The 17,420-nt window shown below is 38.7% G+C and overlaps 2 protein-coding genes across 4 annotated transcripts; both read left to right on the top strand.

Moving 5' to 3' along the window:
• The first annotated feature begins 1,308 nt into the window (after positions 1 to 1,308).
• Positions 1,309 to 10,777, top strand: vps4b (vacuolar protein sorting 4 homolog B). Of its 3 annotated transcripts, XM_063885771.1 has the most exons (13): positions 1,309 to 1,522; positions 2,385 to 2,496; positions 2,675 to 2,775; positions 4,671 to 4,782; positions 4,956 to 5,106; positions 6,883 to 6,941; positions 7,113 to 7,232; positions 7,384 to 7,540; positions 7,658 to 7,806; positions 8,586 to 8,667; positions 8,750 to 8,969; positions 9,076 to 9,216; positions 9,308 to 10,777. In XM_063885771.1, the coding sequence occupies exons 1-13, from the start codon at positions 1,502 to 1,504 to the stop codon at positions 9,407 to 9,409; spliced, it is 1,527 nt and encodes a 508-aa protein (XP_063741841.1). In that variant the 5' UTR covers positions 1,309 to 1,501; the 3' UTR covers positions 9,410 to 10,777. The 3 variants fall into 3 exon arrangements, with proteins under 3 accessions (XP_063741841.1, XP_063741843.1, XP_063741842.1); XM_063885773.1 differs by lacking the exon at positions 2,385 to 2,496 and having other exon boundaries at positions 1,413 to 1,522; XM_063885772.1 differs by lacking the exons at positions 1,309 to 1,522; positions 2,385 to 2,496; positions 2,675 to 2,775 and adding an exon at positions 3,527 to 3,775.
• Positions 10,778 to 11,214: 437 nt separating this feature from the next.
• Positions 11,215 to 16,979, top strand: kdsr (3-ketodihydrosphingosine reductase). The gene is made up of 10 exons (XM_063885800.1): positions 11,215 to 11,674; positions 12,430 to 12,519; positions 12,755 to 12,811; positions 12,964 to 13,029; positions 13,116 to 13,211; positions 13,557 to 13,748; positions 14,015 to 14,098; positions 14,187 to 14,270; positions 14,379 to 14,480; positions 14,569 to 16,979. The coding sequence occupies exons 1-10, from the start codon at positions 11,486 to 11,488 to the stop codon at positions 14,686 to 14,688; spliced, it is 1,080 nt and encodes a 359-aa protein (XP_063741870.1). The 5' UTR covers positions 11,215 to 11,485; the 3' UTR covers positions 14,689 to 16,979.
• The last annotated feature ends 441 nt before the right edge of the window (positions 16,980 to 17,420 follow it).

Below are 17,420 nucleotides of genomic sequence, written 5' to 3'. Positions count from 1 at the left end.
TCCCAGTAGATGCAGAGAGCAACACGCAGCGTGCAGGTCTTGTCATCTATGGATCTCCATGAAATTGCGCTCAAGGGCTGCGTGAGTGCGAAAAACTATTTTAGTAGGAATCCGATAACGTCAATGACAGAGCGTTAAATTGGTCTGCTGATGTTAACCATGTATTCTGTTTTTGACGCATGTTTCCGAACTAACAACCCCACTTTCCCGACTTCAAAACCAAAGTGTGCGCCACAGTGGAGCTATCAGGTGTCAGGCTGTCGACGGTCTGAGCTCTATGCTAATCTAGTGAGTGGGGCCAAAGGTCTCCTATCACAGTTCCCACTGCGTTTCCCAGCAGCACCTCTGTGTTCCCTTCCTTTCATTTTCACATTAATACTATCTTTTACCTACAAGTTGACACATGCATAGGTTCATACTAATTATGGTAGAAAAATGTTTTGTATCCTAGAAGTTTACGATGTGCCGTCAAGTGATCGCTCTGATGTTGCTTGTTTGAATACAATCAAAATTGGCTGAAAATTGAGCAAATGCAAAAATAAAATGTAAGTTTGATTATAAAATTAAGATAAGTTCTTAGATATTTAATAAAACATTAGAATTATCAGAATGCTCCTTCTGCTACACAAAATATCATATATGAATAAATAAAGTAATATATTGTATTTATGTCATCATTTGTTATCATACATCTCATGTCACTTTGTCTTATCCTTGTCTTTCTTATTGTTGCCATTTTATCAGATATATATTTTAAATCTAGTACCCTTATATGCAACCAGGGCTTTTATTGCTGAGCTGACATGTGTTAACCTACATATGACAAATAAAACTAAAACTTGAACTATGACGATGGTTAAGAAAGCTTGTATCTTCTTATTACATATTTAATGATATTATATCATTCCTACAATGTTATGTATTTTTAAGTTTTGAAATGAAAGTGTAGTGTCATTAACACTGGATCATAGGAGCCCCAAACATGTACCCTACCATTGATTTGTAGGGCACTTAATAATATTGTTGGTCCTCCTACAGTGATCCTAGGTTGACATCTAGTGGAGAAAACGATGATCACATGACAATGATTACTGAAGTGTTATGAGGTATTGCCTACAAGTACACCATTGGAGTCTCCGGTTTTACATGGCCCCTCGAAATAAAAGCTACAATATTGTGTACCAACATTTAATTTTAAGTGAAAGCTAATTATTACATAATTCCGATACAGCTGTTTCTATTTGGGTCATACAATGGCTCAGTAACTTATGTTTTGACTCGGTAACTAGAACAACAACAATCAAACATCGTGACTCAGTGGCAAGAGGGTTTCCGCGTCCCAGCATCGCTGCCATTCCTTTGACTGGGCAGACAGCTTTTACAGGACGCATGTGTCATAGCTGAGGGAGTGATATGCATACAGGAACTTATTGAGCGGTGACATACGGCTGGGTAAACGAAACCTGAATCTGTTTTGTTTTTAATTCCCACAGGACTCCGCATGGAGCCAACAACTTTACAGGTAGGGTGAATAACTTTGCTAACTACTGGAAGCGCTTCGTTTATCGGCAGAGTCGACTGCAGAAAGTGTAGTATTTTGGATAAAAACAAACACCAAGTGTATCCTATGCCCTGAATGCAATCCAACAGGTTTCATTATGAGAACAAGCTTTATGTGGATTCAGTCTTCAGTCGTTTTATTGTACAATAACAGAATTAGCACTTTATTTGCGGAATATGTTGTGGCAACAGCCTATTTCTGTTTCTACAAGAGCTGACTGAGCTACATCATTGACCAAACATAGTGATCCACATCAAGTCAACAGACTCAATGTCAGTCTGTGAAATTGTTAATTTATCTGTTTATGAAATGTTTTAGGCAGGACATGTAACCACATCTCAAAGTTCTATGTGTTTTCTGATTGGTGTAGATAGACATGTGATATTCAGTGTAGTTCTCTGTCATTGGTTCAAATAGCAGTATTCAATTCCTCTAATAAACCTTAGCTTTTCTATTATAAATAAAACATTTTTTATAATTAGAGCAAAGGCTCGATCTGCTACGCAGATGCTAAGTAGATACTTTACAAAACTGAGGGTATTTATATACAGAAAACGTTTCAGCAGCTTTTAGATATTTTGTTCTCAGATTTTCACAGGCAGATTTGAACTGACTATACAATTAGTGCAATTCAATATTAATAATATCCATGAACAAATATTCAGGAAAGATGTTTCACACATTTGCACAAAAGCCATAAACACTACTAACAACTTCATGTCATTTTGGTATACTGGTTTCAGGGCCCTGGTATCATGTAGTGATAACAGTAAAAGCTTAAGATATTTTTGAATGTGAAATGTTAATGCATTTTCTCTCCTAGAAAGCTATTGCTGTAGCACAGAAGGCTTCAGTAGAAGACCAGGCTGGAAACTATGAGGAAGCAATCCAATCCTACCAACATGCTGTCAAGTACTTTCTGCACATTGTAAAACGTGCGTCAGTACATCTGGAAACAAAATGCATCTAATGACACATAATTACTGAAAATGAAATTACTCTATTAATGTTTTTGTTAGTGCAAGTTTGCAATAACTTCTAAGTAGTGTATAACATGTGTGTTACAGAAATGATTACAGAATGTTATTCAATGAATGTTTTTCTTCTCATCAGGTGAACCCCAGGGTAAAGAAGGCAACCAAAAGATCAGAGATAAATGTAAACAGTACCTGGACCGTGTGGAAGAACTACAGGAGTATCTAGTGATGAAAGAGGTTATTGTAGAAATGATTTACATAATATTTGTATTATAAATATTGATATTATCTTTCATGGTGCCAAAATTGAGATATGTTTCAGATAGTATGTGCTGTGGCATGAGTGGACCTGTTGCTTACTCCAACCTAATGTTAATGCTGTTTAGATGATAGATAATTCACGGAAGTGGCGGAAGAGGTAAAAGTGTGGATTTACGTCAGTATATGGAGCAATACCACAGCATACAAATACTCTTTTACCAGTTAAAGTCATGCATTCAAACTCTTACTTAAAACGTTTTGCAGAATGGCTAATTTCAGGACCAATTAACATTAATAGACTATGATCACTGGTTTCCCTTTGAGCACAAGGTTCAGGAACCTCAGGCTAGTCAACTAAGTTGCTGTAAACTACAGTAATTTATGCTACCAAGTTACTTTCACAAAGTAATTAAAGTCAGAAAGACAAAGGTTAATAGTTAGTCTGGCAGAATTAATTTGGATAAACCTATAGACTACTATACTATTAATGGGACGGGGATTGGTTAAACAAAAGACGCCACATATCAAGCCAGATGACAGGTAACGAAAGAAGAAAAATAGTAATAAAAGATTAGAGTAAATTGGATCACAACGGAAGAAAACGTGGTGACGATTGATCTTATATTTGCTTTAGTTTTAAAATAAGAGCAATCAATGCTTTATCGTATAATTTAAAAATAGAAACGCAGTGTACTCTGAACTGTAGCCTACCGTGGGTACGTCTTGACGTCATCACATTCCGTGCACGCGAGTATCGACTCTTCAATGCGGAAGTTTCTCACTCGATCTGACTCGGGAGCGATCTTAGAAACGAAAACAAGCTTCAGAAAAACCTCGATTGTCGACTTTACACTCTACGTGTACCGTTAAATTATAAAGCAGTTTATTTTAAAAGGATTTCCTCACGACGGAGTTACGTCTGTTTCTATTATTGGACAAGTGATCAGCCATTATGGCTACCAACAATAATTTGCAGGTAAGTAGAGCAGGACAAAGACACAGGGCTGGCTTAAAATCGCGTAAATAACCGAAAATAGATGTTCACATGTTGGCCTTAACTGAAAAAGAATCGTAGTTGTTGACTACTGAAACGCCTGGCCTTGTTTTGTCGAGTGGTGTTCGCTGTAAATGCCTCCGACTGTGTAAAATAGCATTAGCTGCTGATTAGCATGGCTAGCTAACATGGGCATGAATTTGGCAGTTTACTTGTCAACAACGCAGGTCAGAAACGTGTGAAATTGTTGGACATAGGTGTTATTAAAGATGATATTTTACTTTGTTACAGTATACGAAATTGTATGCAATGCCATATCATAAGGGCTAGCCTGCATAGAAGAACAAAACACATAGCTAATGAGATTAACGTTGTTAGCTTGCTAACTGTTTTTATTTGGCCTTTAAATAGACATCCCCTTCAAGAAGAAAGTCAAACTGTTAACGGTATATCCTTTAGGGGTTGTGTTACAGTAACAAGTGTGTTATACATATTGAATAGCTACGGTAAAAAAAAAGGAAGTGAAATAATTCATCCCGGTTCACTCCTACTTCGGTGTGCGTAGTATCATCACACAAGACATTTGAAGTATCAAATCTGATGTTAACACATCCATTTGATTGAAACATATAAATATAGGAAGATTCACTACGTCTTGAGATATTTACTTTTATAGTATGCGTCACTTGTTTGATTAATCTCACAACTTTCGCACTTACTTTTATCCTATTGATTGGATGTTTGTTTTGGTTGTTTATGTCCTGACCGTTTCATAATTCAAAGTCATGAACCTCACACAGATGTCAGTATTCGTCGTCTATTGTAGAACCTGCAGAGGTTATACAACTTACACCACTCTGTATCACTTTTATTTTAGAAAGCCATTGATCTTGCCAGCAAGGCTGCTCAGGAGGATAAAGCTCAGAAATACGAAGAGGCTCTGCGACTCTACCAGGCTGCTGTTCAGTACTTCCTCCATGTGGTGAAATGTAAGGCGCTAAACAACATATTGGCATTGTCTTATTATTTCTGTATATGATCATAATAGCAATGATTGCAGGTATAATTTAAATAAATTACACTTTTGTGATGTCTTTTTTAGCAACACATTCTAAAACATGATACCATTTTTGTGCACATTCTTTGTGGTTATTCTTCACAGATGAAGCCCAGAGTGACAAAGCTAAACAGAGCATCCGGGCAAAATGTGCCGAATATTTGGACAGAGCAGAGAAGTTGAAGGAGTACCTAAAGAAGAAAGAAAATGCTCCCCCTGCAAAGCCTGTGAAAGAGTCACAGTCTGACGACAAAGGGTGTGTATGTGGGTGGGGCAGACGTGATTCTATTCAGACCTGCATAGAAAATCTGTCTTCCCTTGAGATAGCTACACTGTATATAGGAATAGACATATAGTACATTATTTTGTACTTTATACAGTGGGGCAAAAAAGTATTTAGTCAGCCACCAATTGTGCAAGTTCTCCCATTTAAAAAGGTGAGAGAGGCCTGTAATTTTTATCATAGGTATACCTCAACTATGAGAGACAAAATGAGAAAAGAAAATCCAGGAAATCACATTGTAGGATTTTTAAGGAATTAATTGGTAAATTCCTCGGTAAACTAAGTATTTGGTCACCTACAAACAAGCAAGATTTCTGGCTCTCACAGACCTGTAACTTCTTCTTTAAGAGGCTCCTCTGTCCTCCACTCGTTACCTGTATTAATGGCACCTTTTTGAACTCGTTGTCAGTATAAAAGACACCTGTCCACAACCTCAAACAGTCATACTCCAAACTCCACTATGGCCAAGACCAAAGAGCTGTCAAAGGAGACCAGAGACAAAATTGTAGACCTGCACCAGGCTGGGAAAACTGAATCTGCAATAGGTAAGCAGCTTGGTGTGAAGAAATCAACTGTGGGAGCAATTATTAGAAAATGGAAGACATACAAGACCACTGCTAATCTCCCTCGATCTGGGGCTCCACGCAAGATCTCACCCCGTGGGGTCAAAATGATGACAAGAACGGTGAGCAAAAATCCCAGAACCACACGGGGGGACCTAGTGAATGACCTGCAGAGAGCTGGGACCAAAGTAACAGAGGCTACCATCAGTAACACACTACGCAGCCAGGGACTTACATCCTGCAGTTCCAGACGTGTCCCCCTGCTTAAGCCAGTACATGTCCAGGCCCGTCTGAAGTTTGCTAGAGGGCATTTGGATGATCCAGAAGAGGATTGGGAGAATGTCATATGGTCAGATGAAACCAAAATAGAACTTTTTGGTAAAAACTCAACTCGTCGTGTTTGGAGGAGAAAGAATGCAGAGTTGCATCCAAAGAACACCATACCTACTGTGAAGCATGGGGGTGGAAACATCATGCTTTGGGGCTGTTTTTCTGCAAAGGGACCAGGACGACTGATCCGTGTAAAGGAAAGAATGAATGGGGCCATGTATCGTGAATTTTGAGTGAAAACCTCCTTCCATCAGCAAGGGCACTGAAGATGAAGCGTGGCTGGGTCTTTCAGCATGACAATGATCCCAAACACACCACCAGGGCAACGAAGGAGTGGCTTCGTAAGAAGCATTTCAAGGTCCTGGAGTGGCCTAGCCAGTCTCCAGATCTCAACCCCATAGAAAATCTTTGGAGGGAGTTGAAAGTCTGTGTTGCCCAGCGACAGCCCCAAAACATCACTGCTTTAGAGGAGATCTGCAAGGAGGAATGGGCCAAAATACCAGCAACAGTGTGTGAAAACCTTGTGAAGACTTACAGAAAACGTTTGACCTCTGTCATTGCCAACAAAGGGTATATAACAAAGTATTGATATGAACTTTTGTTATTGACCAAATACTTATTTTCCACAATCATTTGAAAATAAATTCATTAAAAATCCTACAATGTGATTTTCTGGATTTTCTTTTCTCATTCTGTCTCTCATAGTTGAGGTATACCTATGATAAAAATTACAGGCCTCTCTCATCTTTTTAAATGGGAGTACTTGCACAATTGGTGGCTGACTAAATACTTTTTTGCCCCACTGTATATAGGCACAATTGTAGATTTATTTTTAATGATATCTTTGTGTCTCCAGGAACGAAAGCGATGAAGGGGATGATCCAGAGAAAAAGAAATTCCAAAATCAACTCTCAGGTTTGTAATGTTCGTTTTGAGAACATTGGGCCTCCTGCATACTTAATTAAAATATCTGAATTTAGTTGTGTTAATACTTTTTGATTTCTCATGATTTTCTTTCACATGCAGTCTTGCCTAAATCTGACCTTTATGAAGACCTTTAGAAATGTTCTTTGTTCTTCTTTCCAGGTGCAATTGTTATGGAGAAACCAAACATCAAATGGAATGATGTTGCTGGACTAGAAGGAGCCAAGGAGGCACTGAAAGAAGCTGTTATTCTTCCAATCAAATTCCCCCACCTTTTCACGGGTAATGCTTATCTTAATTATTAGAAAGGCTTCCTCATAAATTTGCCCTTGAATGACAGAAGCCAACATCTTTGTTGCCAGGAACAGTCGGAATGCATTTGAAGATTCCTGGTGACACTTTAGCCTAAATTACCTCTTTGCTTGACTGACAGGAAAGAGAACTCCATGGAGAGGGATCTTGCTCTTTGGACCCCCAGGAACAGGAAAGTCCTATCTGGCTAAAGCTGTTGCCACAGAGGCAAACAACTCAACCTTCTTCTCCATCTCCTCGTCTGATCTTGTCTCCAAATGGCTAGGAGAGAGTGAAAAGTAAGTCGTATAAAGATTAATCCACCTAGGCGAAGTAGAACAGAGTTAAGCATAACATAAACTGCAGCCAGCAGCAAGTTGTTTTCTTATTTCTTAAACTTCCCTTTTGCTTCTCAGGTTGGTGAAGAATCTGTTTAGCCTTGCGAGGGAACACAAGCCTTCTATTATCTTCATTGATGAGATTGACTCCCTGTGTGGCTCAAGAAGTGAAAACGAGAGTGAGGCTGCTCGACGTATTAAGACAGAGTTCCTGGTTCAGATGCAAGGTAAGTCTGATAAACGATTGTTTGATTACTAAATGAAGCAACACTTTTAGTTTCTATATGCATCCTACATTATCCCTGGAATCATTTTAGTTACAGGGCATGGGAAAGACCAATGTATCACCATAAAAAATCCTGCTGTGCTCAGGAGAAAATTAAAGCTGCAAAGGCTGGGTTTAAAGGTAAAAAAGATCTGGGTTGTTTGGTCACTTAACACAAATGATCCCAATGGCAAATATTTGAGATGTATTTATTCTTCTTAAACTTATTAATCCAGTAAGGATGTGGCTTGACTCTCACTATTTATTTACTTCCTTGTTAACTTTTTTTTTTTACTCATGTGTGATCAATTAAAACTTTGAATGACCAATGAATCACATGAGGTAAAACATTTTGAGTGCAGCACTCTAAACTGAATCAAACTTTACGGCAAGCTGATACAGTCACACCCATAAAACAATTTCACAGCAGATATGGTCTCTGTCAGGTGAGGGAAAACCCCTGCTGTGACGTCAGTGATTGAGGTGTGGCCGGAAGCGCGGCATAGTTTATAGATGAAAAGCCACTGGCAACCATGAATTTAGGTGAGAAAGGGAGTTATATAGCCCAGACATGTTTAAACTTCATCTTTGTTCAAGTGTGATTCAAATTTTCACCAATCCATGGGGTGCACTCCAATCAATTAGTCATTCAATTAATGATTTGTCACTGAAAGCACCAACGTGTGATGTTAAAATGAAGAATTTAGATGTGTACGTAGTCTGACTTTTTTAGTTTTGCAGGTGTGGGGACTGACAACGAGGGAGTGCTGGTACTTGGAGCAACAAACATCCCATGGACCCTCGACTCAGCCATCAGAAGAAGGTAATTGTAACTACTTGGTGAAAGATGTTAGTAACCATGTTGTCACTCACATTGACTGACTGTGCACCAATAATACGCTCAGATTTGAGAAAAGGATCTACATCCCGCTGCCTGAAGAGCATGCCCGCTCCTTCATGTTCAAGCTCCATCTGGGCTCGACCGCCAACTGTCTCAACGAGACCGACTTTGTCACTCTGGGCAAGAAGACAAATGGATACTCAGGAGCTGATATCAGTGTCATTGTCAGAGATGCTCTAATGCAGCCTGTTCGAAAGGTCCAGTCAGCAACCCACTTCAAACGGGTATGTCTTTTAAAATATCTCTTACTGCTTTACACTACACTGCAACATGTTATAGTTGACTTAATTGTCACTTTTATTTCCTTTCTTTTATCATGATTGAATAAAGGTACGAGGTCCATCAAGAGATGACCCCAACATGTTAGTAGATGACCTCTTGACTCCTTGCTCACCTGGCGATCCCAACGCGATTGAAATGACATGGATGGAGGTACCTGGGGAGAAGCTGTTGGAACCTGTAGTATGCATGGTAAGAATAAACAAAGCAAGACAAATGGTAATATAATTGCACATTTGAGCCTCCGCTTTAATATCATGTTATATTTTTCTCCTCTTTTTAGTCTGACATGTTGAGGTCTCTGGCCAACACAAAGCCAACAGTCAATGATCAAGATCTGGGCAAACTGAAAAAATTCACAGAGGACTTTGGACAGGAAGGCTAAGAGGGAGGATTAAGCCAAGCCAAACCAAAGCAAAGGAATTGTTATTGTCTCTTCTTTTTGTACCTGTCTCATTTTGTCCTCTCTATCTGTCTCATCATAACCATTCACCAGGCTTTGTGGTTTATCGTAAGTGGACAAGATTACTGCGTTTCTCTGCCAATTTGATAACCACTCAAAGACTGGAAGGACTGAGTTTTATTTAATATCAACCAAAATACTTCCCAAATGCAGAAACTCATTACAACAAAGCAGCTTAGCAAAACTAAAAGCAGACATACACAACAATTATTGCAAGTAAGGTTTTTGAAATCAAAATAATTTATTTTAACTTTAGGACTAGCTCTTGCATCCCTTTTCCAGTCTTAAGATATCTCACTAATAAATAAACCTTATGTATTCTCTGTTTTATATTAAGAAAACAAACAAGCATTTTATAGTGTATACTGTACTTTGTGGAATGTTTAAATCTTGGGCTGGGGGAATGAAGCGGGGCATGAGTTCATAGGAAACGTCGTGGTAAAATATGTCACTGTTGTCTCAAGGTGGTGAACGTTTAAGAGTTTTGAGACAGATACTCAGGATGAGAGCTGTATTAGACCCTTTGGAAATTCAAGTGCATCAAGTTCCCTAAAAAAAAAGAAAAGAACATTTATGTTTGTTTACTTATTTTTCATTTGAATTAAACACGCTACAAGGGTGGATCACCAATGGTGCCAGACCAGCATTATTTTACAATCTTCAAGGACTCATGCTTTTAATTGCTTTGCACTCGGCTCATGAGTTAGGTTTCTCACAACATACTGTACATATTTTTCATTATTATCCATAGGCATTGCTGATTATCCAATTTAAACTGCAAAAAACTAAGCCTTGTGTTAAGATAAATTCATTATAAATTTTGGTCTAACAAAACTAAGGACAATGAAGGCTCAGGTGGAGAGATCTTTTTCTTGTATACCTGACAATATAGGAATGTATCTCCAAGCATGAAGTATATGTAGCCACAAGTGGCAGTGTGCACCATGTGCCTTCTAGAGAAACTGCAAGATTTATTTTTTATTGGTTTATTTCTTAATTGGTCATACTTCTTATATATCCAGTGCTTTGTCGATACAACTAAGAAATGTATGAAACTTTCACATTTCATGTAAGCTCTTTTAGAGATTGTATACAAATGTGTTATTTTGCTCCTAAGGTGTGCAAACTATCTCCTTTAACTTTTGATGGGGAATATCTCTTACTTTACTGTAAATGTCTATACATATAGCCAACACTTGACCCTTTTCTTTGGGAAGAGGTGACAATGCATAAGAGTTTCTGTTTTTGTTTCAATAATGTAAATAAAAAGTTATAGCTACATAAAGAAAACCTGTTTCCTTTTGTAACATCTCCAGGACTAGTTTTTGTCCAGCATTAACACAGTGGATATAGATTGATTATTACCATTTTCACAATTTGTATCATCAAACATACCTGGTGGGTGGTTGGTTTTGGGGTGAACATAAATGCATAAAGAGAGGCAAGTTAAAAATGTTGAAATATACATTAAGATACTTGAGTAACCTTTTGAATGCAGGACTTCCACTTGAAAAAGCGTATTCCTACACTGGTACTTCTACGCAAATACAAGAGCTAAGTATTTCTCTCACCTCTGAAAAGAGGGTGTGGAGTTTAACTATACGATTGAAATGTATACGACGAATGAGTAAGCGGGGCATTGCATTGTGGGAGTTGATGTTAAGGTACACGCAAGAAGCGTTGGATACAGCAGAAACACTGTTAGCTGGAGAACTACAATTACCAAGTACCCTGGTTAAGCGTCCGTTTGCAGTGCACAGTTCGATTTGTTTTGGTTTCTACAGACAGCGCTTGGTACCGGGGAGCGAAGGTCCACCGCGTACTTAATCTGGTCGTTACACTGCTTTGACTTACTGACAAACCTTCCAACTACTCCTCCCCCCCCTGTGTTTCGCCTCCCCCTTTGAGGGCAATTGCCTGCCTCGTAGCTCCCGTTATCGGACCCCAGAAGCTGGCCTGCTAGTTAGCAAACAAGCTAACGATAGTCAGGTTTCACCCATGTCCTCTGAAGAAGCGTTGAGCTCAACGATCACGGATTGGCTTTTTATCAACTCCTGGTGGCTCCTTCTGCCATTCATCATGCTTATTGTAGTGGCTGCCTTTATTGTTGCCTTTGTGTTGCTGTTATACATGATATCGCCTCTTATTAGTCCCAAACCTCTGAAACTGAACGGGGCCCACGTCGTGGTAAGTGTCCATGTTAACTGCTGACGTTAGTTAGGCTGGGAACGGAAGCTAACGTTGTCTCTAACTGTAGCGTTATTCTAGGCTTTCAGTTGTTAGCTATAGCTGATAACCAGCCATAACGCTTTGAATGAGAAATGTATTTTGTGAGTTGCGAATTTAAAACGACAGTGAACTGTTATGAAAGTGACACGCCCACATAATGAATTGAAACGTTAACGTTACAGTTATGCTAACGCTAACTTCCGAAATCCCTCAACTCTAGTACATTTACCCTGACCTATTGTACCTAAGTAAAAGTAGAAGGACCAGAGATTAGAAATACTTTCTTAAGAGTAAAGTCCTCAATTCATTCTTAGAGTACCAACAGTATAAGTATTCATTATGTAGTTTGGCCCATTTCAGAATAATACATATCATATTTTTGATTATAACTATTAATGCATTAATGTGTTGTCACAGCTGGTAAAGGTGCAACTAGTTATAATTACTTTGTATACTGCAGTGTAGCTTTTAATGTTAGCCCAGGTGTAACTACAGTCTTATTTAAGTGTTGTCTATATTTCACATTATTCATCTAAATCTGCAGAGTAACTTAAGGTATTAAAACATTTAAGTTGATTAAAAGTACACTGGTTACCTCTGAATTGTTGTGAGGAAGAAGTACAAAATAGCAAAACATGACAATACAGTAAAGTACATGTACCATAACATTTTGACCTTTTGCTTAATATAGTTGTAATCTTTTTCATTTTTAGGTGACAGGAGGCTCAAGTGGGATTGGAAAATGCATTGCAATTGAGTGCTACAGACAAGGAGCATTCATTACTTTGGTTGCACGGAATGAGGTCAGCACAAACCGAATTCCACAAATCATTCCTTTGTGTCTTGCCTCTAAGCAACCTATTTGTTATTATAGCCAACACGTTTAGTGTCTAACACCGTCAAATATATTCTAAAGTTTGACCGGCTCCATGACAGGTGAAGGATGTTCTCCACTAGCATGCAAAAAGTATTTTATTCGGTGCTAAACAGTTTGCATGTTTCTGAATATTTATAATGTAAAACTTTTTTTTTCCTAAGGCGAAATTGCTTCAAGCAAAGAAGGAGTTGGAGAAATTTGCCATCAATGACAAACAGGTAGGAGCCATTTATTTATTGATAGTTTAACTGTTAGATATTGATTTAAAGCATCTGCTATGACTGTACAGTATACATGTTTGTAAAGTGAATAATAGCTGATGCCATTGTGCATTACATTGCATATGATAATGTTCAATTTCTTTACTCAGGTGGTGCTCTGCATATCGGTGGATGTTTCGAGTGATTACAGCCAGGTGGAAAGTGTGATAAAACAGGTAACGTTACTCTCTTAGCAACAGAGGAACATCTTGGGTTCCTTTTTAATAATTCAGTGCTGAAGTGTGTTTTTGTTGTCGTGCAGGCTCAAGAAAAGCTTGGTCCTGTGGATATGTTAGTGAACTGTGCTGGTTTATCCATTTCCGGAAAGTTTGAAGACATGGAAGTGGATCGTTTCAAAGTAGGTACCTGGGAGTGAGGCCAAGACACAGCCATGGGGTTGTTTATGTTAAGACAATAAGCTAAGTGTTAAAATAAGACTATAGTTTATAAACACCACCATTTATTTGAATAAGGCCATATATTTCCAAGTTATTATGGGCATTATATTCAACACACTTACTAACAATACTATTGGTGACTTATAGCCATACTAATAGTTTTGTTCTGTTAATATACATTAAAAAAAAACATTCCCTACCACACTAATTTCATTTAATGAGTTACTTTACAAAAGTCGACATGAACCTACATCTACGAAACCAACCTTGTTATAATTTGTGTGAATTATGACCTCCTCCAACAGAAAATGATGGAAGTGAATTACCTTGGCAGTGTTTACCCTACGCGGGCTGTCATAACCACCATGAAGGAACGAAGGATGGGCCGCATCTTGTTCGTGTCCTCCCAAGCCGGCCAGATCGGCCTGTTTGGATACACTGCCTACTCACCATCCAAGTTTGCCCTGCGTGGCTTAGCTGAGTCTCTGCAGATGGAGGTGAGTTTTTGGACACAGGAAACCTTTGTACACCAAGGCAACATGCTGCAATTCAAAGCACCTAGTTCAAGAAAAATAGCTAATTATATTTTTTTGCTGCTGAGTTGCTTGTGCTGATGTGTGAAAATGATTCCCAATCTATCAATAGGGGGCATTTATACTTAACACTATTGCCTTTTTGTGAATTCTTTTTAGTGTTGTAGGTTATCATCAATGTCAAATGGTAAGACATAATGTTCAGTGAGTGTTGCTTTTCTACATTCCAGATAAAGCCTTACAATATCTATGTGACTGTGGCCTACCCGCCTGACACTGACACTCCAGGATTGGCTGAGGAAAATAAGACCAAGGTAAACATCTTTTAAAAACAATAAACCGTAACATAATTAATTGTCCATTCTGCTCTAAAGCATATTCCTTTCTTCTTTACTCTGCTAGCCTCTAGAGACCAAATTAATCTCTGAAACCTCTGGAGTGTGTCAACCAGACCAAGTGGCCAAAATCATTGTTCGGGATGCAGTGGTAAGAATTGTATTTCACTTGCCACTAACCCACCATGTTTCCTATCCCGTGGATGAATAATCTGTTGCTCATTTACCTGAATGCCATTTATTTTCTTCGCTCTTGCAGCAGGGGAACTTCAACTGCTCTGTGGGACCCGACGGTTACATGTTATCCGCCCTCACCTGTGGAATGTCCCCTGTTACTTCCATCACAGAGGGTCTCCAGCAGGTAAATTGACCTGAGTGGTGCGGCTCAAGGATGCTTTTATTGAGGTGCAGTTTTCCAATTCTAATGTCCATTTATCTTCTGTACACAGATTGTTACCATGGGGTTATTTCGGACCATCGCCCTCTTCTACCTGGGGAGTTTTGATAGTATTGTTCGCCGCTGCATGATTCAGAGGGAGCAGTCCAAAGCAGCTGACAAGAGGGAGTGACAGCAGCCTTACCTTATTCAAAGTCCGATGCCCCTCCTTTGCACCCCCCCATCCCATCCCCTCCTCCAGCTGTATAAGTGCACAACTCTAGGTGGAGGAAAGGTCAGGATTTGAGTGTATTTATGATATCAGAAGAGAGGATTAAAAAAACTGGCAGATGTTTACTATTTGCTTCTAGAGTTACACAACTCCTCCATAGACTTCAGTCATTTTGATTATTCTATCCTCTGAGCATTCCAGTGACTTTTCAGTTTGATAGTCCACCTGCTTCTTTTTGAGGTAGTAGCCTTACTTTAAGGGAATGGGGGCAGTCTAAACATCCCACAGCCTTGTTTTAAAGTAGACAGGCTTTTTGAAACTTTGACTAGATGTCAGGCCTCCACTTGCACAGTGCTGTTTTTTCTTAGTTTATTTCGCACAGTGGTAAATCAACAGACCGTCTGTCCGACCGGTTGTGCCAAATAAATATAAAAAAATCCCTCCCACCAGGGGTTATTGTGAAAACCAGAAGGGTAACTCCCAGCTTTTATCTTCACATGTCATGTATTACAAAGGAAAGTCCAACATGTTAGAATTTCTCAGTTATGTCTAAATAAGGCCCTTATTCTCTACCTTTTCATACCAAAAGTCTTTGCAGGCAAAGCACTTTCCTTTTTCACTGAATTACCTCTGTGTTTAAAACAAGTTGAGACCCTATGTGTTTTGTTGTTGTGCTCTGTGTCTGAACCAAGCTTACATTGAGAGACAAGAGCACTCTTCAGTTCTATCAGATAGCAGAGAGACAGAGTGTGTGATGTGTTTATACATTTACTAATGCAAAAACATAATTTCTAGAAAAAAATAATATTTCAACATTTCAGATGCAGTTTTTTGGCAAATATATTTGGGTGAATTGTTTGCATGATTGTGTGTGTGTTTTGGGTTTGCTGTGACTGAGCCAAACCCCCGAGGGGAGAAAAGCCATTCAATTTTATCATCTCTGGAATAAACGCACCAAATTATTTCCCTTGGCATCCTATCTTATTTCATTGAGAAAGGAAAGCAGGTACTACTGGTTGAAGCCATGAAATAAAAACAGAGAACAGGACCAGCACTGGTAATTTCACTCTTCACCTGTGAATATGACCAGAGTTCAATACACATTTTCTCATTAAGTGTTAATGGAAGCATATCATTATTCCATGAAGTTTGTGTCCGAGCACATATTCATCCAGTCAAGATCCAAGTGGGATCCATCATTTGTTGGGGTGGTGTAAGTCAGGGCAGGGCAAGACTTGCCGGTCAAGTCATGTCCCTGTAGGTCTAGTGAGGGCGCTAGATATTTGTTTTACAGAACGGCCGAAATAGCAGAGGCATTAGCATAGAAGTGTTATCTGTGTCTTTCTGATTTTGACCTGCTGTCATGCACAGTTGGGGCTGTGCAGCTCCCTAAATGACAATAATCATTCGCTCATTGAAAAACCTTGTATTCACCACATGTTTCCATATGTTTAGCATATAGAGGGAGGGAAAGTACAGTGTCGACTCTTGCAAGTCTTCCTTCTGTCCATCACAAACGGGAAGAATGTACTTTATTACAAACCATAAAAATCAGAAAATATTTTTAAATACACCAATATTTGAATGCCAAAATGTGTTGAGACAATTTCTGTAGATGCACTGCATTTGTTTGAGATTTTTTTTGATGTTGCTGCTTTGTTGATGTGAGTTAGATTGTTAAAGCAGTGGAGCAATGTGGGGACCCATTCCCAGCCTTAAGATATGCTACTGAAAAGCTAATGCGATAAGAATGCACCTGTCCACAGAACTATGTGGCTCAACCCACATGTGGTTTACCAGTTCATGTATTACATTATCTTTAGTACTTTCACTGTAAAATGTCAACTGTTCTTGTGTATTCTGTCGATTTCCAGTCTTTGTGTGACAAAAAAAGAAGCTTTGCAGAAATCCAAGTTATGAAAGTGAGAATGAATGACTCATGTTTGATGATGTTCTCATTTGAAATTGGTTGAAGGCATACTCTCCTGCACTCAAGCTTTTCACAATTGTACATTTATTGCTTTCTGAAGTTGTATTTTACCTTAAGGTAGCAACACATAGTTAATAGAACATGTAGCCCATATAAACGCAGTTTTGTTTTAACCTATAAGCTATGCAAATGAAGCCTATGCTTACAATATGTTGGAACATGCAGTCAAGATTTACGTTATATAACCGTCAAGCTAGTTTCCCCTTATTTAATGGGGTCATAATCTTACCGAATATGAGTATAAAACATGGAAGTCATAATGCACTGTTTTTGTTTAATTTCTTTTCTCTTTCTTTTTTTCTTCTGCCCAAAAACTTAACTAACACCTTCACCTTGTGTGCCATGAAAGAAAATGTGAGAAGTGGAACGTCTCTTTGTCTTATTTTCTTACATGATAAACTGAATAAATACCTGTGAAAAAAAAGTCGTAATCTTTTAGTTTCTTAAATCGCTTTTGATTTCATTCTTCGTCACAACCATTTGCCATTTACTTTTCATAACTGCAGACGTCTTTGGCTGTTTTTCATGTGAGGAAACCGGTTGCTGTAAAATAAAGTCTCAATACCATAACGCTGACCTGGGTTTTTCAGAAAGGTACAAGGCTTGTGGGAAAGTAGTCTGTTTGAGGAAATGAGATTTGAGTCTTCCATGAGGAAATTTTCCAGAGCAGCATCTCTCAGATTTACAGAACACAGGATGTTGG

This window comes from Eleginops maclovinus, chromosome 6, assembly GCF_036324505.1.
Source record: "Eleginops maclovinus isolate JMC-PN-2008 ecotype Puerto Natales chromosome 6, JC_Emac_rtc_rv5, whole genome shotgun sequence".
Taxonomy (NCBI): domain Eukaryota; kingdom Metazoa; phylum Chordata; class Actinopteri; order Perciformes; family Eleginopidae; genus Eleginops; species Eleginops maclovinus.
This window is presented reverse-complemented; position numbering and strand designations above follow the sequence as displayed.